General features: G+C 41.6%; 2 protein-coding genes across 2 annotated transcripts in view; one reads left to right on the top strand and one right to left on the bottom strand.

Annotated features, from left to right (window-relative positions):
• Nucleotides 1-12,794: 12,794 nt before the first annotated feature.
• Nucleotides 12,795-17,023, bottom strand: acot20 (acyl-CoA thioesterase 20). The gene is made up of 3 exons (XM_072445675.1): nt 16,522-17,023; nt 14,777-14,979; nt 12,795-13,539 (listed from the first exon to the last, which is right to left on the bottom strand). The coding sequence occupies exons 1-3, from the start codon at nt 16,976-16,978 to the stop codon at nt 12,973-12,975; spliced, it is 1,227 nt and encodes a 408-aa protein (XP_072301776.1). The 5' UTR covers nt 16,979-17,023; the 3' UTR covers nt 12,795-12,972.
• Nucleotides 17,024-19,824: 2,801 nt separating this feature from the next.
• susd6 (sushi domain containing 6) overlaps nt 19,825-22,314 on the top strand; it is a 31,295-nt gene continuing 28,805 nt past the window's right edge. Inside the window, exon 1 of the mRNA XM_072445664.1 lies at nt 19,825-20,052. The gene's annotated coding sequence lies outside the window, so the exon portion shown is untranslated. The remainder of the gene's footprint in view (nt 20,053-22,314) is intronic.

The raw sequence follows: 22,314 nt of genomic DNA, 5'->3' as shown, positions 1-22,314 counted from the left end.
AACGGCACCGGCGCTGACGACGTGCGGGTTTTGCTTCTCCTTTTTTTTTTTTTTTTTTTTTTTTTTTTACCTTTTACGCATAACGCAAGATGCCTGACAGAGGAAGGTGGGTTTGCCCAAAAAGGTGAAACGGGGTGACATGGTGATGAGAGAGACGTTTATGAGGATCCGCGCGTGTCCATTCCGCTCTTTGAAGACGCAAAAGGCGCGATCCCGGTGCAGGCTCCTGTCAATCGTGCATCCTGTGTGTGTGTGTGTGTGTGTGTGTGTGTGTGTGAGAGAGGTTGTAGCCGGGAGAGCGTTCAGATGGACAGGTCAGACCATCATCCACCGCGTGAAGTGCAAGACCGAGAGGCGCGGGAGGGACGGGAGGGAAGGAGGAGGGGGGGAGCAGGAGAAAGCCCCTCCTCCGGTTTAGCGACGGCCAAGTGGTCAGTCAGTCTTATGAATGATGAGTTTAGTCATAATTAGGCTCTCTCTCCCAGTGGCTTTGCAAGACCTGAGTTGAGGAATAAATATAGCCCAAAATAAAATAAAAAATAAAGTGTAATCTTACTCAATTTCAGTAGAGAAAAGTAGGTGAAAGATAGCGCTAGTCATGCTGGCAATGTCAAATACATATGGGAAAGAGTGTCTGGAATGCTATGTGTGTGGTCTGTAATTTCTTTGTGATTTTTAATGCATTTTTTCCTGTTGTGTGATGCACTTTGAATTGCCTTGTGGATGAAATGTGCTCTACAAATAAACTTGCCTTGCCTTAAAAGGCTATATGACACATTAGACTAGACTTTTTGGTAAAACAAAGGGAATCGGATTATATTTCAGATTTTACCCAATATTTTTGCCTGTTTTTCTCCACCTTACAATTTTGGTGATGTTTGTAATGTCACTTCCTGGTTTGATATGGGCAAGAAATATGATATGAGGTGGAGGTAATTCCACAACTGTTACTTAGCAACCAGATTGTCAACGAGGGCCAAAATCCATTTAACTCATACAATTGGATTAGGATTTTGCAACTAATTACACCTGACAACAGGTTTATTTTGTTAAATTATTATTTTTTATTTGTATTGTAATAAAATGGTGTAAGTGGCGTGTAATCGGTCCCTGCATTTTTGATGGAATAGCGCTTTTTGATGACATTACAGAGGTTGAGATTTTAAACTTATATTTGTCAAATTTTCTTCACAAACTGCAGCTTGACTAACGATAATTATTTACCACAGGGACTATCCCACCAAACGACATCATAATTAGAAAAATGAGAACCTGCCGTTCGGTTCTGTCATAGGCTTTGAGGGAAATTCAAATAGACCCAAACTTAACCATAGATCAAACTGGGCAAATCTGGATCAAGCCCAAAACACTTCACCCATGTTTACTGTATGAATGTGGTGTGCCAGTGCTGCACTTTGGTCATTTTATACTGTATATTTGTAGTCCAAAAAAAAAGTAGGATACTTGTTGTGGTATGTTGGGCCATATTGCTAAATCACATTCTTAGTTAGTGGAGTCAGGAAGAGAATCATCATTATTGACAATGGGAATAATGGCTGATTGGCTCATTCTGATTGAGTGACTGTCTGGTGTAGGGCCAATGTCGCAGAGTTGCAGCTCTGCTTCCGTCAGTCTACCCCAGGGCAGCTGTGGCTACAATAGTAAAGAGTAAGTAAATGAATGCTTTGGGTAAATCTTTGAATTGCACTGGGGCCTAGGCTATGTAAATCCAAAGCATAATTAAAATAAATGACAAAAAAGAAAAAACAGGATTATTCTCTGTCCAATCAAAACAACAATTGTTATTTTTTTCATAATTAATGGACAGTGCATACTGCAAGCGTATAATATGTCATTTAGCCAAGAGGCTACGGTACTTTACATCTGTTGCCTGGTTTACAAAGACCACCCTGGAAAAAGTGCAACAAATTAAACACGTAACATTTAAACATACAAACTGTAACACAGTTAAAAATCATGTTAAAATGACATCGTTGTGAGACAGTTGCAAACCATTGTTAAAGTTTAAAAAATGTCGTATTGGACAGTACAATGAAGCACAAGCAGCAGAAGCTTTAGACAGTGAGCAATGTCATGGAGGGATCTTTGAGTGCCACATCACAGTGGCCCCTGCCCCTGACACAGCCCAATGGCACTGGGTGAACGGTGAAAAGTGACGAATATTCATGGGACTACCACAACATTTATTAATAAATCATAATTAGGCAAAAATAAACCAGTTCTAATTCACAACAAGAACTAAACAAATTGGTTGATGTAACAGAGAAAGCACCAGTGATACTTTTACAACATGTCATGGTGACAAAATGCAAAGCAGGCACCGACTCAGGTCCAGTGGTGCCCCTGGTCTTCATGCTGTTCTTTCACACACGGCAGTGACATTCCTCATTAGATGGTCAGAAGTATGAGGGCACATGCCACGCTCAAACAAGACATTTTACATCACTGTTGTCAAAACAAAGTAGTGAATGCACTACAGTATGTTAACATTTAAACTGTGGTCTGGGTACGACTGGTGGGTCTGGCTCTTCATCTCAATGTGAAACATAATCCTGATTAAGACCTTCAACTGTTCTGTCTTGGTCAAGTCCTGGTGTAGACCTTTTTTTTAGTTCTGGTTTCAAAATAATTTAGACCAGTCTTATTTGTTCTCATTGAGATCAAATTTAGGCCAGATGACTCAATTTGGTCCTGGCCAAAAAACATTTACATTACACACATTTAAAGATTACATTTCACTAGAAACGTAATAAACTTAAGATTTGCTTAAATTTACATTGTGCAACCATTTAATGTGACCAAATGAAATGCAGTAAAACTAGACTAGACGTCAGTATTACACTGATACATTTACAGCATCTGTCTAGAACAGCAATGACAACATCCAAAAGACAAAAACTCCTTACAAAGCCGTGTAGCTTTGTAGTCATTGTTAATTAAAGTAAACGTACCTTTATGAGTCCCACAATGCTGAAATTTCAGTTTTGCGACAAGAGCAAAGCGTTCAATAGCAAAGCAAAGTACAACATTCACTGCATACTTGTGATAGTAAGATACTTGTGTACCCATCTCTCACTTGATTGCAATGTGGCCCTTGAGGATTATCTCTAACACATTTTGATAAGTAAAGTGTTTTGCATTTTTATTTTAATTAGGCCCGAGCGCCACAAGCTGGCGAGAGGCCTATTAATCTCGTAAGGCCGTGCGAAGCACGGCTGCGAAAGTGCGCACGTAGTGCGCACGAAATCGAGCGCGAAGCGCTCGCCCACTTCCAAACACTCACTAACGCACTCCTCCACTCATGCACGCCCCGTGCATACTAATTAGTTGTAGGAAAATGGAACATTACCGTTGTAAACGGGCGAAGCCCGTGCAAAAGTTCGCACTTCGCGGTCGTCATCCCCATATAAAGCACTCATTTGCGCTAAGTAGCTCACGAATACGTTCCCCATCTCTTGCATGTTCCGTGCATATAAGCATGTAATGCAAAAATTGAACATTATTACTGTATAGAGGGCCAAAAACACAAAGTGGGCGGAGCCCACTCAAAATTATCGAAAGTACCCGTCAGTGACCAGGGACCCACACCATGAGGTAGGAAAGCGCGAGCGCTTTGTATAGTTTATGATATTTGAAAAATGGGAAACATTGTTTTCGCATCGGAATATTATTCTTTCTTTCTTTCTTCTTCTTCTTCTTCTTCTCGGGACCAACCCCCCTATTTTTCACCCAGTGAACATTGACGAAAAGTCACAAAAATTTGCACACCTCTAAAAATCGTGCCTCTCTACATTCTGGCTATTTCCCTTTTCTAAAATAAAAAAAAATGGCGCGTCAGCGCCACCAAATGTACCAAAAATGCATTGAGAGATGGGAAATGACCCAAAAAAAATCTGATCGTAGAATCATGAAATTTGGCGCAGAGGTAGATGGTGACAAGAGAAGTAAAAAATATTATTACGGCAACGCCGTCCCCCGAACCAAATGTCGGTCATATTGCTTCAAAAATGGCTAAACATGACTTCGGAGTTTTTCCAAACGTCGTACTTTTACGAACTCCTCCCAGGGCGTTGGCCCTAAAAAGCTGAAATTTGGTGAAAATGCTACTGAGGAGTGGGACATCAAAAGTTATCCAAATTACATTGATACCTCTCACGGTCTCGGTGCGGCGAAGCCGCAAACTGTAGCTAGAATTTCAGAAATCTCCCATATTTAAAATTTCTGCCGTTTGCGCAGATAAAGTCCGAATTGCGTCAAATTAGAATCAGTTGTTAAACTCTTTGCCCTAAACCTACTTGAAGTGAAATAAATTCATTTGGCGCCACAGCGCCCCCTACAGCTTTTATATGGAGGTTAAATGTTTAGTTTTGCGAAATTATATGAAATTTGACACACAACTCAATTTTGGCATCCCCATCAAAAAAGTCAATGAGACCCATGTCATAATTGTTATGGCGTTGCCGTAACGATGATCGAAACCTTTCATGTTATTCCAATGGGGAAATCGCCAGAACATGTTTACACTTTAGACTTTCACAAACTCCTCCCAGGGCGTTAGACATATTAACCTGAAATTTGGTGAGACTCATCTTCAGGACCATCAAAAGTTATCCACATTTTCATTCAAAGAGTCACGGTGTCTGTGCGGCAAAGCCGCACATTTTGCCAAGAATTCAAAATAAAATAGCTTTTTGATGGTAAAACAAAGGGGAGAAGATGTGACAGCGTCACAGATTCAGCAGTAGGCGTAATAAAAGGACAATTGGGGCACGTTAGCGCCCCCTCCTCTTGCGGCGTGGCGGCGGTGTGGCGGCGGCGTGGCGAGGGCCGATCATTGCCGCTTGCGGCTATATTTATTTTTAGGCCCGAGCCCCAGCAGGGCGGAGGGCCTATTGCTCCCGCAATGCTGCCGAAGGCAGCATTGCAACTGTCTGACCAAACATGCGGGCGCAGCCCGCATGTTTGGTACCCCGTCGCCCCTGGCAAGTACAGTGAACTAGCCCATGCCGAAGGCATGGATCATGCATACTTACTCCTGCTATGACAGAAATAGTCAACAATTAGTGAATGAGCGTAGCCCATTCACTAATTGTTGACAACAGCAGCGCGAAGCGCTGCATTCCTCCAAAAACCCTCCTGGCATCGTCCCGTACGCGAGAATCCATGCCGCAGGCATGGGCCATGCTTGTATCTGCTCAAATCAATGGAAGTCTATGGGGAGAGGGCGGGGCATCCCGACGGAATAGGGACTGACGAGCGCGTAAGCGCTCGTAATGATGATTCCACCCCATGGCGGCATCGGGAAGGCTTAGAGCTTTCAAACGATGTATAATTTGTTGTTATAGTGAAAACGGCTATATTGTTTTTGCTAAAAATATTATTATTTTTATTAGGCCCGAGCGCCACAAGCTGGCGAGAGGGCTATTAATCTCGTAAGGCCGTGCGAAGCACGGCTGCGAAAGTGCGCACATAGTGCGCACGAAATCGAGCGCGAAGCGCTCGCCCACTTCCAAACACTCACTAACGCACTCCTTCACTCATGCACGCCCCGTGCATACTAATTAGTAGTAGGAAAATGGAACATTACCGTTGTAAACGGGCGAAGCCCGTGCAAAAGTGCGCACTAAACGAGCACTTTACATTGAGATGACGACCGCTTCGCGGTCGTCATCCCCATATAAAGCACTCATTTGCACTAAGTACCACACGAATACGTTCCCCATCTCTTGCATGTTCCGTGCATATAAGCATGTAATGCAAAAAATGAACATTATTACTGTATAGAGGGCCAAAAACACAAAGTGGGCGGAGCCCACTCAAAATTAACGAAAGTACCCGTCAGTGACCAGGGACCCACACCATGAGGTAGGAAAGCGCGAGCGCTTTCCGAAAATGTATAGTTTATGATATTTGGAAAATGGGAAACATTGTTTTCGTATCGGAATATTATTCTTTCTTTCTTTCTTTCTTCTTCTCGGGACCAACCCCCCTATTTTTCACCCAGTGAACATTGACGAAAAGTCACAAAAATTTGAACACCTCTAAAAATCGTGCCTCTCTACATTCTGGCTATTTCCCTTTTCTAAAATAAAAAAAATTGGCGCGTCAGCGCCCCCAAATGTACCAAAAATGCATTGAGAGATGGGAAATGACCCAAAAAAAATCTGATCGTAGAATCATGAAATTTGGCGCAGAGGTAGATGGTGACAAGAGAAGTAAAAAATATTATTACGGCAACGCCGTCCGCCCAACCAAATGTCGGCCATATTGCTTCAAAAATGGCTAAACATGACTTCGGAGTTTTTCCAAACGTCGTACTTTTACGAACTCCTCCCAGGGCGTTGGCCCTAAAAAGCTGAAATTTGGTGAAAATGCTACTGAGGAGTGGGACATCAAAAGTTATCCAAATTACATTGATACCTCTCACGGTCTCTGTGCGGCGAAGCCGCAAACTGTAGCAAGAATTTCAGAAATCTCCCAAATTTAACATTTCTGCCGTTTGCGCAGATAAAGTCCGAATTGCGTCAAATTAGAATCAGTTGTTAAACTCTTTGCCCTAAACCTACTTGAAGTGAAATAAATTAATTTGGAGCCACAGCGCCCCCTACAGATTTTATATGGAGGTTAAATATTTAGTTTTGCGAAATTATATGAAATTTGACACACAACTCAATTTTGGCATCCCCATCAAAAAAGTCAACGAGACCCATGTCATAATTGTTATGGCTTTGCCGTAACGATGACCGAAACCTTCCATGTTATTCCAATGGGGAAATCGCCAGAACATGTTTACACTTTAGACTTTCACAAACTCCTCTTAGGGCGTTAGACATATTAACCTGAAATTTGGTGAGACTCATCTTCAGGGGTGGACCATCAAAAGTTATCCACATTTTTATTCAAAGAGTCACGGTGTCTGTGCGGCAAAGCCGCACATTTTGCCAAGAATTCAAAATAAAATTGCTTTTTGATGGTAAAACAAAGGGGAGAAGATGTGACAGCGTCACAGATTCAGCAGTAGGCGTAATAAAAGGACAATTGGGGCGCGTTAGCGCCCCCTCCTCTTGCGGCGTGGCGGCGGCGTAGCGAGGGCCGATCATTGCCGCTTGCGGCTATATTTTTTATTATTTTTCTTGTTCTTCTGCTTTTTGAGCTCTAATTTGACCCCCTGAACATGCTCAAAAACTCACCAAACTTTGCCCAAAATTCAGAATCGGCGAAAAATTTGATTTTTTCAGGGCCATTTTTTTTTTCGTCAAAAAATGGCGCGACAGCGCCACCGACAAAAGTCAAAATACATTGCGCCTATGGGAGACGCCCCGAGGTCAACTTTGTCGTAAAGCTACGAAATTCGGGACACGCATTCCTCTCGTGAGGACAAAAAAAAAATCATTGTGACCACGCCCTCAGACTTACCCTATGGCCGCCATCTTCCTTTGAAAATGAAAACACGCTGTGTTAGCCATTTTGTTCACGTCAAACTTTGACGAACTCCTCCTAGGGCGTTTTGCCCACCGACTTCAAAATCGGCGTACGTCCTCTGGACAAGTGGGGCATCTAAAGTTATCCAATTTTTTGAGATACCTTTTACGGTCTGTGTGCGGCGCAGCCACAAAGTTGGACAACTTATTTTGGAATATTGCAGATCTAAAAATTGCTCCCATTTGATCAAAACGAGTCCGATTAGGACCAAATTTGAATCAGTTGTTAAACTTTCCGGTTTGGACCAGTTTATGATGACAAAATTGAAATGGGCGCGATAGCGCCCCCTACAGAGTGACCTTGAAATTAACATTGAAGGTCAAAAATTAGTTTTACCAAAATGTTCTAAACTTTACCCAAAATTCTATTTTGGCGTCCCGATCAAAAAAGCCAATCAGACAAATGCCTTATTTTTTACGGCGTAGTCGTAGCGATGACAGAAACCTCCCATGTTATCCCTATGGGAAAACCGCAAAATCTCTCAAATATCCACATTTTTATGTTTCACACTTTAACGAACTCTTCCTAGTGCGTTTTGCCCACGAACCTCAAAATCGGTGTACGTCCTCTAGACAAGTGGGGCATCTAAATTTATCCAAATTTTAAGGATAACTTTTACGGTCTCTGTGCGACGGAGCCGGCAACGTTTCCCAGAATTCTGACTATTTGGCCTTCAGAGTGGCCTATAAACAATAGAGTTTTTCCAAATGACATGATATTTTGAACAAAATTCTAATTTGCCATCCTGATCATAAAAGTATGAGAGCCAAAGTCATATTTTGTACAGCGTAACCGAAGCGTTGACAGAAACATCCCATGTTATCCTTATGGGAAAATTGTAGAATCGCTCAAATCACCACATTTTTACGCTTCACACTTTAACAAACTCCTCCTAGGGCGATTGCCCGATCAAGCTCATATTTGGGGAAAATCATATACACAAACGGGGCATCAAAAGTTAGTCATATTTTGATTTTAAGTGGTACCGTCTCTGTGCCGTGGAGCTGCAATTATACTGTCACAAATGGGAAAACGCCAAATCTTTGAAATGTTCACATTTACGCTTCACACTTTAACGAACTCCTCCTAGTGCGTTTGGCCCACCGATCTCAAAATCAGTGTACCTGCTCTAGACAAGTGGGGCATCTAAAGTTATTCAAATTTTATCGATAACATTTACGGTCTCTGTGCAGCTGAGCCGCAAACTTTTCGCAGAATTTGGACTATTTGGCCTTCAGAGTGGCCTATAAACAAGAGTTTTTCCAAATGACATGACATTTTGCACACAATTCTCATTTGCCATCCCCAAAATAAAAAGTATGGGAGCCAAAATCATATTTGGTAAAGCGTAGCCGTAGCGATGACAGAAACATCCCATGTTATCCCTATGGGGAAACCGCAAAATCTCTAAAATGACCACATTTTTACACTTCACACTTTAACAAACTCCTCCTAGGGCGAATACCCGATCAAGTTCATATTTGGGGAGAATCATCTACACAAGCGGGGCATCAAAAGTTATCCATATTTTGATTTTAAGTACTAGGGTCTCTGTACGGTAGAGCCGCAAATATATGTCAAAAATGGGAAAAACGCCAAATCCTTGAAATGTTCACATTTACGCTTCACACTTTAACAAACTCCTCCGTGGGCAATAGCTCGATCAAGCTTTACTTTGGGAAATATCTTCTACACAAGCGCGGCATCAAAAGTTATCCATATTTATATTCTAAGTGCTACGGTCTCTGTGCGGCGGCGCAGCACATTTGACTGACACTTGTGTTCATTTGCACTGGATTGGCCATGTCCAATGTGTCGCCGTCTGTCAAGTTCTTTTTTAATTCAACACAATAAGGGGGCCATCTTTATCAAGTCGAAAGCGCAGAGTCGGAAGGCCGGCGGCCCGCGAGGGCCGTTGGATGCCGCTTGCGGCTTTAATTATTTTTATTTTTCTTGTTCTTCTGCTTTTTGAGCTCTAATTTGACCCCCTGAACATGCTCAAAAACTCACCAAACTTTGCCCAAAATTCAGAATCGGCGAAAAATTTGATTTTTTCTGGGCCATTTTTTTTTTCGTTAAAAAATGGCGCGGCAGCGCCACCGACAAAAGTCAAAATACATTGCGCCTATGGGAGACGCCCCGAGGTCAACTTTGTCGTAAAGCTACGAAATTCGGGACACGCATTCCTCTCGTGAGGACAAAAAAAAAATATTATTGTGGCCACGCCCCCAGACTTACCCTATGGCCGCCATCTTCCTTTGAAAATGAAAACAAGCTGAGTTAGCCATTTTGTTTACGTCAAACTTTGACGAACTCCTCCTAGGGCGTTTTGCCCACCGACTTCAAAATCGGCGTACGTCCTCTGGACAAGTGGGACATCTAAAGTTATCCAATTTTTTGAGATACCTTTTACGGTCTGTGTGCGGCACAGCCGCAAAGTTGGACAACTTATTTTGGAATATTGCAGATCTAAAAATTGTTCCCATTTGATCAAAACCAGTCCGATTAGGACCAAATTTGAATCAGTTGTTAAACTTTCTAGTTTGGACCAGTTTAGGCTGACAAAATTGAAATGGGCGCGATAGCGCCCCCTACAGAGTGACCTTTAAATTAACATTGAAGGTCAAAAATTAGTTTTACCAAAATTGTCTAAACTTTACCCAAAATTCTACTTTGCCGTCCCAATCACAAAAGCCAATCACAAAAATGCCTAATTTTTTACGGCGTAGTCGTAGCGATGACAGAAACCTCCCATGTTATCCCTATGGGAAAACCACAAAATCTCTCAAATTACCACATTTTTATGTTTTACACTTTAACGAAGTCCTCCTAGTGCGTTTTGCCCACCAACCTCAAAATTGGTGTACGTCCTCTAGACAAGTGGGGCATCTAAAGTTATCCAAATTTTAAGGATAACTTTTACGGTCTCTGTGCGACGGAGCCGCAAACGTTTCCCAGAATTCTGACTATTTGGCCTTCAGAGTGGTCTATAAACAATAGAGTTTTTCCAAATGACATGATATTTTGAACAAAATTCTAATTTGCCATCCTGATCATAAAAGTATGAGAGCCAAAGTCATATTTTGTACGGCGTAACCGTAGCGTTGACAGAAACATCCCATGTTATCCTTATGGGAAAAATCGTAGAATCGCTCAAATCACCACATTTTTACGCTTCACACTTTAATGAACTCCTCCTAGGGCGATTGTCCGATCAAGTTCATATTTGGAGAATATCATCTACACAAGCGGGGCATCAAAACTTATCCATATTTTGATTCTAAGTGCTACGGTCTCTGTGTGGCAGACCCGCAAATATATGTCAGAAATGGGAAAACAGCGAAATCTCTAAAATGACCACATTTTTACGCTTCACACTTTAACGAACTCCTCCTAGGGCGATTGCCCGATCAAGCTCATATTTGGGGAAAATCATCTACACAAACGGGGCATCAAAAGTTAGTCATATTTTGATTTTAAGTGGTACGGTCTCTGTGCCGTGGAGCTGCAAATATACTGTCACAAATGGGAAAAACGCCAAATCCTTGAAATGTTCACATTTACGCTTCACACTTTAACAAACTCCTCTGTGGGCAATAGCTCGATCAAGCTTTACTTTGGGAAATATCATCTACACAAGCGCGGCATCAAAAGTTATCCATATTTTTATTCCAAGTGCTAAGGTCTCTGTGCGGCGGCGCAGCAAATTTGACTGACACTTGTGTTGATTTGCACTGGATTGGCCATGTCCAATGTGTCCCCGTCTGTCAAGTTCTTTTTTAATTCAACACACAATAAGGGCGCCATCTTTATCAAGTCGAAAGCGCAGTCGGAAGGCCGGCGGCCCGCGAGGGCCGTTGGATGCCGCTTGCGGCTTTAATTCTTCTTCTTCTTCTTCTTCTTCTTCTTCTTCTTCTTCTTCTTCTTCTTCTTCTTCTTCTTCTTCTTCTTCTTCTTCTTCTTCTTCTTCTTCTTCTTCTTCTTCTTCTTCTTCTTCTTCTTCTTCTTCTTCTTCTTCTTCTTCTTCTTCTTCTTCTTCTTCTTCTTCTTCTTCTTCTTCTTCTTCTTCTTCTTCTTCTTCTTCTTCTTCTTCTTCTTCTTCTTCTTCTTCTTCTTGGGACCAACCCCCCTATTTTTCACCCAGTGAACATTGACGAAAAGTCACAAAAATTTGCACACCTCTAAAAATCGTGCCTCTCTACATTCTGGCTATTTCCCTTTTCTAAAATAAAAAAAATTGGCGCGTCAGCGCCACCAAATGTACCAAAAATGCATTGAGAGATGGGAAATGACCCAAAAAAAATCTGATCGTAGAATCATGAAATTTGGCGCAGAGGTAGATGGTGACAAGAGAAGTAAAAAATATTATTACGGCAACGCCGTCCCCCCAACCAAATGTCGGCCATATTGCTTCAAAAATGGCTAAACATGACTTCGGAGTTTTTCCAAACGTCGTACTTTTACGAACTCCTCCCAGGGCGTTGGCCCTAAAAAGCTGAAATTTGGTGAAAATGCTACTGAGGAGTGGGACATCAAAAGTTATCCAAATTACATTGATACCTCTCACGGTCTCTGTGCGGCGAAGCCGCAAACTGTAACTAAAATTTCAGAAATCTCCCATATTTAAAATTTCTGCCGTTTGCGCAGATAAAGTCCGAATTGCATCAAATTAGAATCAGTTGTTAAACTCTTTGCCCTAAACCTACTTGAAGTGAAATTAATTAATTTGGCGCGACAGCGCCCCCTATAGATTTTATATGGAGGTTAAATGTTTAGTTTTGCGAAATTATCTGAAATTTGACACACAACTCAATTTTAGCATCCCCATCAAAAAAGTCAATGAGACCCATGTCATAATTGTTATGGCGTTGCCGTAACGATGACCCAAACCTTTCATGTTATTCCAATGGGGAAATCGCCAGAACATGTTTACACTTTAGACTTTCACAAACTCCTCCCCCTCAGGGCGTCAGCCCTATTAACCTGAAATGTGGTGAGACTCATCTTCAGGACCATCAAAAGTTATCCACATTTTCATTCAAAGAGTCACGGTGTCTGTGCGGCAAAGCCGCACATTTTGCCAAGAATTCAAAATAAAATAGCTTTTTGATGGTAAAACAAAGGGGAGAAGATGTGACAGCGTCACAGATTCAGCAGTAGGCGTAATAAAAGGACAATTGGGGCGCGTTAGCGCCCCCTCCTCTTGCGGCGTGGCGGCGGTGTGGCGGCGGCGTGGCGAGGGCTGATCATTGCCGCTTGCGGCTATATTTCGACTTGCTCTCAAAAGGAAGTACAAATGTGAAAACCCACTTAATGTACACTTGTGTGAATGATTACTGCAGTATATTTAATACCTCTTCACTAACACTCTTCATCAGACTATAAATGTATCCCGCAACAATTTCTGAGGAGCATCACGCCTCAACAGAAAGAGCTCATTGATGCCCTGATTCAGGCTGAGTGCTCTTATTATAAGTGGGTTTTGAAGAAGCATTGGACCCGCTCCCACAGATCCAGCTGGGCCTCCGAGTGCGCTTTTGGCTCCCCTCCAAAAAACACCACCTTCCCCACTGCTGCGTGCACGCCCGACGGGCAGTTGGGCATGTACGGTACCTCCAGGAAATGCCCCGCTTTGGGATACAACGACAACGCATATGAATCTTTGCCATGTCTTTTCAAAATGGACGCCGCTTGTTTGGCAAAAAAGGCACTAGTCCAGTTGTAATCGTCTTTGGAGGCAACAAACAGAAACTGACAAGTGGCACGTTCAATAGGGATGAGTGAAGGTCTGTGTTGCTCGGGATCTGGCAGGACGTCACGCACGACCAAAAGGCCCGACTTTGTAAAGCGGATATTCTCCATGATGTGGGGAATGGGAGGGATGCATTTGTCTTTGTAACGCAAGGGGATGACTGTGTTTGCGTTGCAACCATTGATGCAGACTGTCGCAGAGATGTGACTGAGGAAGGAGGATATGGACATGGCTACACCGCCGCTGTGGGAGATGGAAATGACGCCGACGCCAGGGCCTTCAACCTGTGCGGATGACAAGAATAAGGGGCTAGCACCATCACACTTTTATTGTTTGTAGCAGAGTGAAATACTAATTTGTAGTAATCGTATAATAAAACGTGAATGACACCTTCCTCTGTCAAGATTCGAACACTGGAGGAATCCGGTAATTGAGCTTTAATAGCTAGGAACACTTAACCCTGCAACGAGCTGGCCCCTGTTCAGGGTGTGCCCAAAGGCCCAAAGTCACTGGGATAGGCTCCAGTCACCCGCAACCTCTTAACGGGAACAAGCGGTAGAAAGAGAATGAATGAATGAAAATGAATAGCTAGGAACAAAGAGCCGATATTAATTTAAACAACAGCATCTTCCAGCTACGTACATGAGACTTTGTTACATCCATCCAGTTTAGTCTACACACGGTATTTACTACATTTACACACACTTAAACGTGGACATTTCTTGGCTATCCCTCCCACTATGATTTAGGTTAGGTTTCTATTTATTGTCTCCCAGTGAAGACAATAATATTGTGTCAGAAGCAGTTACATACAGACATAACATAAAATAACTAACACATATAAACTACAAGAACAATGTACAAGTTACACAGGTTATTGCATAATTGAATAGACTGAGGTACAAACAAGTTTCAGTTCTTGTTGCTTTTATATTAAGGGATATGAGCTCATACTGAGAGTGAAGCGCACGAGTGGGATCTCCAACGATCTGAGCTGAGACTCTTCTGTTGAAGATGTGGGGCAGGCAGAGTGGACACACCCATGATCTTACCAGCCAGATTTACCAATCCAAGGATCTGTTTACAGTCAGTTTACAGATGACTATTCCATACCTTGGCACAGACTGAGCACTAACTTAATGTTTTGGCTGACTCCAAACACCCTTAACTTTCAAATCAAATACAAACATATTATTATTATTATATAACTCATATTTGTGGGTGAAGCCCATGAATCAGATGTCACGTTCAAACAGTTACACAGTGCATGAGTCATATTTTACTCTAATTCACCTGAGGGAGTTGCCACGGGCGCTGCCAAGTCGTTATAAACATATAGACGTCAAAGTAATTTTCAAGCCACCCATAGTTTTCTCTAAATCTCCATAGAAATGATTACTGAATGGAATTCTTACTTAAACCGGAAATGCAAATGTGTAATATTAGTGAATCTGTGGATATTACTGGTCATTTCTTACAGAAGCTGAAAATCATTTAAACACAGTACTTTTTCTTACTAACCTCAGGCAGACTCCGCAGATACTCAACAGCTTCTTCAAAGTACTCCAGTTCCAGGTACTCAGGATTTTTGGGTAAATCCTGGTAGCTTTTATAAGCCAGTGCCAGTACAACAAACCCTTTACCGGCCAAAAGACTGGCTCTAGGTTCAGTCAGGCCTCCCCCTAAAGTGTACAAGTCCAGTATACCTGGAAATGGGCCTTGTCCTGCAGAAATGGGGGGGAAATATTTGTAAATAAAGTGAGTAAGTACAAATGGCCTATTATTATTATTATCTTATTTCTGTGTAGAATTCATATTTTGTTTTTAGCTTATATTTTCTCTTCACAAAGTTATAATAATACATAATTATTATTAAAGCCGCGGTCGCGCGGGTGGCAACCGCCTTCCCACCGACCGTCTTTTGATTGCGATTGCCCCGATACTGCATTCTCTTAGACTTTATTCTTTGCTAAGACCACGGCACGAGAGGAAATGTTCCATCAAAATAAAAGAGGAAGAGGAAGTGAAGCCATTCACTGCGCCTCTGCTGGCCAATTGTGAAAATACACAATGTCCCCATGTGTGACTTTCATCAATGTTCAGGGGGTCAAAAATGCCCGAGTTGTAGCAAAATGACCATGCAAGAAGAATAATAAGAAACATGGCAAGAACAAAGACTCGTTCGATTCCATGGAATGGCTCGAGCCAATAAAAAGTACATTATGGTCAACAACAACAACAACTATAGGACAGGAAGGTCCAGGTTTTTGCATTCATCAGGGGCTGTATTATGACACATAGATGAGGGCCATGGACTGGTGGTGGTCCATACTGTGAAAAATTAAGATTTGGTGCCTTGAACAGCTTTGACTGAGACCACATCTTTATTTAGGCTTGAAACCTTAAAAATACGGTTTAATGTTTAATGTTAAAATGTTTGATTTAACGTTATGAAGGCAGAGAATTGTCAAATTTACAGTAAAATGGACAACGTATTGGTAATGTGTGCCAATTAAGCTCGTGGGCCAACGAAAAATGGCCCACGGGCTGCATTTAGGCCCCAGGTAATACTTTGACTGTAAACTGACTGTATAATGTTGATGTCATATCACATTTTAGCGTTGCGATTATTGTGAGAAAAAACATCACAATTTAACGATTATTCATAATTATTGAGGCTGTTACTAAGCAACAGCAAAATCTTTCATTTACTTGCATTCTCGTTGTGCAACAGGTTACTTTGTGACCAGCATTATGAAATGGAACTTTCTGAAAGACAAAATAAAGTTACATTTTACAAAAAACGCAATATAAAGAAAGTTGTGTGTGCCCTGCGACGAGTTGGCCACTGTCCAGGGTGTACCCCGCCTAAGGCCCGAAGTCACTGGGATAGGCTCCAGTCACCCGCGACCCCGAAAGGGAACAAGCGGTAGAAAATGGATGAATGGATGGAAAAAGTTATTTGCATTATAGATTGAACTAGAAATGTTTAGTTTTGTTTCTAAAATAAGATAAGATAAGATAAGATATTCCTTTATTGTCCCACATGGGGAGATTTCATTGATGCAACACAGGTAGATACAGAGGTAGATACAGAGGAAAAGAACAGATCACTTATAGGAAGTTTAAAAAACACTCAGTAAAATGGTCACCATTATTATTTTTTGGGTTCTTACAATTATATTGTGACCTGGATAATCACGATTATCGATGGATCAAATAATCTTGACATCCCTAGTTGTGTAGATAGTAAATATAATACCTACCTGGTGGTACAAAAAGCACTCCCCTCAGCCGGCCCTCCTTCACTGGGATCCTCTTCATTCCCTCAGACATAAACTCCCTGTGGTTGATCTCAGATGCCAGCACTTCACCATTCTCACCACTCAGAGCGGAAATCTCCACCTGCATCGGACTCAAAGCCGTCTTCTTCATCAGTTTATTGTGAGGCCTCTCCGGCAACATGGACCAAAACAGGCCCATAGGCTCCACCCCGGTGTAACTTCCACCCAAGGAGGCAGCTCGAGACACATCCACGTGCCCCAGATCGTCTGCCCTGTACTGGGCTGTAGCTTTAAAAACAATCCCCCGGTCATCCACCACTTTGGAGCGGAGTACGACTAGTTTGTGTGGAGAAAGGCCCTCCACTTTCACCTGGACCAGTTTGTCAAAAAAGCAGCGGACGCCGGGCAGGAGTCTCACCCGCACCTGGGACGACGCCATTAGCACCCGAGTTTAGCGCCTCAAATGTTGGATCGCTGTGGTCTTGATCTGCAATGAAAAGACATGAATTGTGTTCTATGATAATGAAATGCTAATTGTAATAGATTAAGAATGTTCGTCTTGCCTTTTTAATTAGAATAGTATTGTTGTTTCTTACATTCAGGCCAGATTTTGAACTATAAGGCTATATCTGGACCCATTTCAAAACTATCCTTGTTAAAAATACAAAACAATAGGTTGTGTACACATTTGATGATGTTTAATTTTCCGATTTTTTCAAGGGCAAGCGAATGTGGGAGCAGAACGTTTTCTGAAAGAAATATCCAAACCAATAGGCCACAAATGTTGCATCACAGAATTATAGAATAGAGATTGTGTCCACAAACTTGTCATGATAATACTCTTTCAATTCAGTAATGTCTTCAGGACTTAATATAATGCCTGGATGTTAAAATAAATCATTTACATGTCCATTTATGCTGAGGAAGATGTTTGTGCCCGTCTATGCCCTGTTTCAAATGAATATACCTGGTTCTTCCATAAATATCAACCATAAACCAGGTCAAACATCTGCATATTGACAGTTAAAAAACTATGGACTGACTACAATGTTGTGATGTCACAGGAATGCACCATAATAAGAAACTTGCAATCACATATTAACAAACTTCATAGAAACAAAAATACTGGACAGCAAAGCCACCCTTCATTGCATACTTGCTAAACTATGCAGGTAAAACTATTGATCACTTCCACACGTGTACTTTCACCTTGTGTGCAGAAACGGCTCTTCGGGTTGTTTTTCAGTAACAAACCCCTGAAACTGGGTGAAAGGGCAAACAATGTGGAGCTCTGCAAAATGAATAAAAGATACAAAGCAAACATCAATACAATAACCGTGTAACGTGACAGAGAAACAACACTGACATGAATTAAATGAGGTGAATACAATACTAACCTTTGGAGCTTTGACGCAATAAGTGGCGAAACAACAGACACAGTGTTTATTTAACTTTACAGCAGCTCACAAAGAATAATAGTGTAATTGCAGCATGACATGTTAAATATAATCGAAAATCGAATCCAAATCAAGAGTTCTCTGTGTTTGAGTTTTGTTGCATCTTCTTCTCGTATTTTAAACTCCTGTTGTAACTTGTGTTGAGGGCCATCTAGTGGAGAATTATGCGGGCCCCTGGAGCTCCAGTGGGCTTCCAGATTGTGGCACCTAATCTATTTCATAGCACGTTCTGCAGTCATATAAATCTATTGCAAAATGAAACACAACATGAAGTACACAAAGCAAAAAATGATAAAAGGAAAATCGTGACAAGTGGTGTGTGATTTGTGACGGTTGCGGAAGCATTCTTGTACCACTAGATGTCACTGTTTATCAAGTGTTCAAACTGAGACTTTGTGAAAACGCTTTCTTTTATGTATAACGTGGATAACTTATTGTTATGTATTCATTTATTTTATGTGATGGATTTACATTCATAGCTACAACAGTTTACGTAAATGATACGATGTGGCAGAAAGATAGCACAAACTGCTAGATCAAGGCCTATTTAAACACTCTGCAGGCCCTACACTATCTGTCTGGAAAAGAATTAAACTGTGTGGATAAGACCATAGGGGACCAAAGATTTAAGGATGAAGGCCCCTCATTAGCAATCAAAGAATCGGACAAAAGTATTCAGGCAGAATAAAATAATTGAATATTTTAGCCAATTAAAATGCTGTCCTCTGGGTTCAAGTATTCAGTTACTAATTAATTAAAATGAATCAATTAGAATATTTACAGGCATTTGATTATGCAGGTCTACTGTGCAGAAACAGCAGGCCTATCGCAAAGCACTATTTTAGCTCACAATATGAATGTGAGGATAAAGTCCACCTTATGAAATGATACATACATTAATGTTACATCTGGATTATATTTTGGTAAGCAAACCTGTATAATACGTCTGATATTGTCTTGACTCATAAACACTGTAGGCACGTTTTCATAATGTCATGCATATTTGCAATAGTGCAGCTTCTTCGTGGTTGAAAATGTGTGGTTTACAAGGCTGTAGCACAAACAAAAAAATGTAAAACCAGCAGATAATATATATAATTTATTATGCGTAATATAAAAACCTTTTGGAAAGACTGTTTACAATTTATAACACTTCACATTGAATCGAATTTTAGATTAAAATTTGAACATATCATTTTGGTTTTCATGTCACAAATGTGGACTATAGTCAGTATCCCTTTTCCCCTCCTGTCCTTATTAAACAAATTGAATCATATTTGCTCACCATTTCCAAACGTTTAAACCAAAAAGCCATTTCTACTTATGAAAACTCTGTCTTTAAATGTTCCTTTAACAGTTTGTTTGTTGTAAATGTTTTGTCATAAAGAATTTGGACAATTTATTTATATATATATATATATATATAATATATATATATATATATATATATATATATATATATTATATATATTATATTACATATATTGGACTAATATATCTTAATCAAAATTGTAGAAAAATCCATAGGCTACATACAGTAAAAACAGTATGCCTTCATTGCAATAAGATGACGTTGAAAAGGATAATGCAACACTGATTGATGGCCAATATGTCATGGATAAACGTGTATATCTATTGTCGAACACATATCTGTGAATCTACTCAACTTAATGCAACTACTTCTAAATAACTTCCAAATACCAGGAGGCTTTTTATTTGCCATATTTGACTTTCCCTTTAAAAATGAGCATGGCCATTTTGTATCCGCCCTCTTTACGTCGTCACCATAGAGACGACGCAGGGCAGGAGCTCGCCCCGGCGCATGCGCACATAGCCTGCCGCTCGTGAGCGCTGGTATCCGCTGTGCTCAAATAAAGAACCGCCGTCAAACCGAGAGGACCGAGCACCGCGGAGCTCCTCCTCGGACACAAAACGCCACAAAACAAACACCGTCCACCCGCTGACGTTTCGCTCCTGTGGGACCTTGTACAACAACATTAATGCCTCGAAAGTGAACCGGGCAAGAGGAGGGCTCATTGCTGTTAACCTTCCGTCGGTGAGTGTGTGTTTTTTTTCCGCAAGCTAAGCACCACCACAGCGGCAAAGCAATGGCCACTACCGCAAACGTCTCCTCTCTTCTCCCGAACGCGTTTATTCACACGCGTAAGCACGATTACACGTGTCAGCGGCGTACAGTGTCCGCGCAGATGTTTACAAGAGCTGTAACCGGTGAAAGACGTAGAAATAGCCGTGGATCTGGTGGATACCGCGGCGAAGCTCTGAGCAGCGTCTCCTTCCTTTGTAATAAACGTCGTATAACGTCTCGCACGCGTATTGTCTTTAATACACGTACAGTTACACGTCAAACCCCGTCACACAGACAATATGCGCACACGTACTGACCTTGTACGGCGGTGTTGTTGGGACGGATCACGCGTAATGTTTGTGTTGCTGCATTTCGGTAAGTATTGTTAACGTTTTAACGCAGGGTTTTATTCTACGCGTTTGGACGTTTCGCACGTTCACAACCGCGATAAGAACGTGTCATTTTTGACTTTTTAGTTGTTGTTGTTGAGGCAAGTTGTTGCAGAGCTTCTGTTGGTCTGGCTTGGTCTTTGTTTGCATGTGTGAAGGCAAGAGACAGCCCACCACACTCTTTGTTTAAATAGCTCTCGGTACAGTTGCACGTGTCGACGCGTGTGACTCTGCCGTTTGAGATTCTCGCTGTGATGGCATTCAGAAGTTGGAGTTTATAAAGAAATATTAAGAAATCAATGTCTTCTACTAATAGAGGAGACTATGTTTGCCCTCCTTAGTCTGTTTTATTCACTCCAAAGTATGGACGTAAACACAGAAGTAAATAATGCTTCGGTCTGTAATCAGGTTTTACGATCTGCACAGGTCATAAGTCACATTTATAAACTCAAATCGTTGTGTGAAATGACATGATTGTAATGTATGGATCGCTCGTGCCATACCACATACACAGTGGCTGGTATAACCCTGACACACTGTGTGACGTGCAACAGTGAAGAATCTACCATGTTTGCCTGTCTACTTCCTTATTGTTTTTGTTTTTTTTTCCAGTGAAGTTCCAGTGAATTGTATCTGGTCGGCCCGAGCTGGCTTCGACACAAAAGGACACGGCGCAGTGCGAGGGAAGGAGCTTATCGCAGGTTTAGACAAATGTCAGCCGTGAATAGGAGGAAATCGAGGGGTTAAGACGGTGTAATTTTGGAGGCAGATGTGGTCAAATCTTATGTTCTCCCTGTTGTTTACGTACAGCGTTGCGTGGCCATAAGCTGATGTGAAAGGGCACTGAGGACTATAACAGGCAATACTTTGGAGATTTTGTCTTGTAATGTATTCACAACTTAGTCTTAATCTTTTAGCTACTCATTATATTATCCTGGAATTTAACCTAATGCGTTTTGCTCCTGTTGTGTGAAGCACTTTGTATTGCCTTGTGTATGAAATGTGCTCTACAAATAAACTTGCCGTGCCTAATTTGGCACTAAAAGGTCAAGATGTGAAATATGAGTGGTAAAAATAGTCTTATTTTAATTCTTTTAAATTTAGCCTTATTGTGAGTGGTTTGAAATGGCTGGCATTATAATATCAAGTGAAATCAAGTTGTGGACTTTGTTGATTACGTGCCAATCACTGTCATAATGCGCTGCGATTGTTTTGAAAATATTTCTTTGTTCTTTGTAGCCTCAAGAGATTTAATAATTAATTTAAAAGATCATGTGTGTGTTAAAAATATGTCTGGAAAATCACAATCTGAATGGCACAAACTGTGTCATTGTGATACCTCTAGCATTGTTGCGCAGGCTTTTTGCTCTTGCTTGTCAACATTGTACTGTGACATTTGTATAATTCATTGGCCAGATTTTGGGAGATTTTTATTCGCTGTCGGACTTGTATAAAACAGGGGTAGTTCTGTCTCCACGGCTTCCCATCTTTTGGACAACACTGCCTCTCTGGTTTCTGTGTCACTTTGATTATTCACTTGTCTGATCTCCTTCATGTGATCCTTGGCTCTTCTTCTCTTGCCCATGATCGGCCTCTTGCTCGTGCCCTTCTCCTCGCGGCGGTACACGGGGATGCTCTGGTCTCGGGCTGTAACTCGACATAATACTGGCTAACAAAGGCTCTTTTCTGCGTCTCCTCTGGGTGCTCCCTCCTCCAGCGGGCTGCCGTACCGAGCCTGGAGGGGTGGAAATATGCTGCTGGCTGTGGATGTCTTTGGCACACTGTGAGCTCTGTTCCTCTCTCCTTGGCTCCCTGTGCTTTCCAGGAGCAGGGCAGCTAACGC

The sequence above is a fragment of the Eucyclogobius newberryi genome, unplaced genomic scaffold (assembly GCF_026437365.1).
Source record: "Eucyclogobius newberryi isolate DKJ021-1_F unplaced genomic scaffold, fEucNew1.0.hap1 SCAF_1, whole genome shotgun sequence".
Taxonomy (NCBI): domain Eukaryota; kingdom Metazoa; phylum Chordata; class Actinopteri; order Gobiiformes; family Gobiidae; genus Eucyclogobius; species Eucyclogobius newberryi.
Note: the sequence above shows the minus strand (reverse complement) of the source record. Positions and strands in the feature narration are given on the sequence as shown.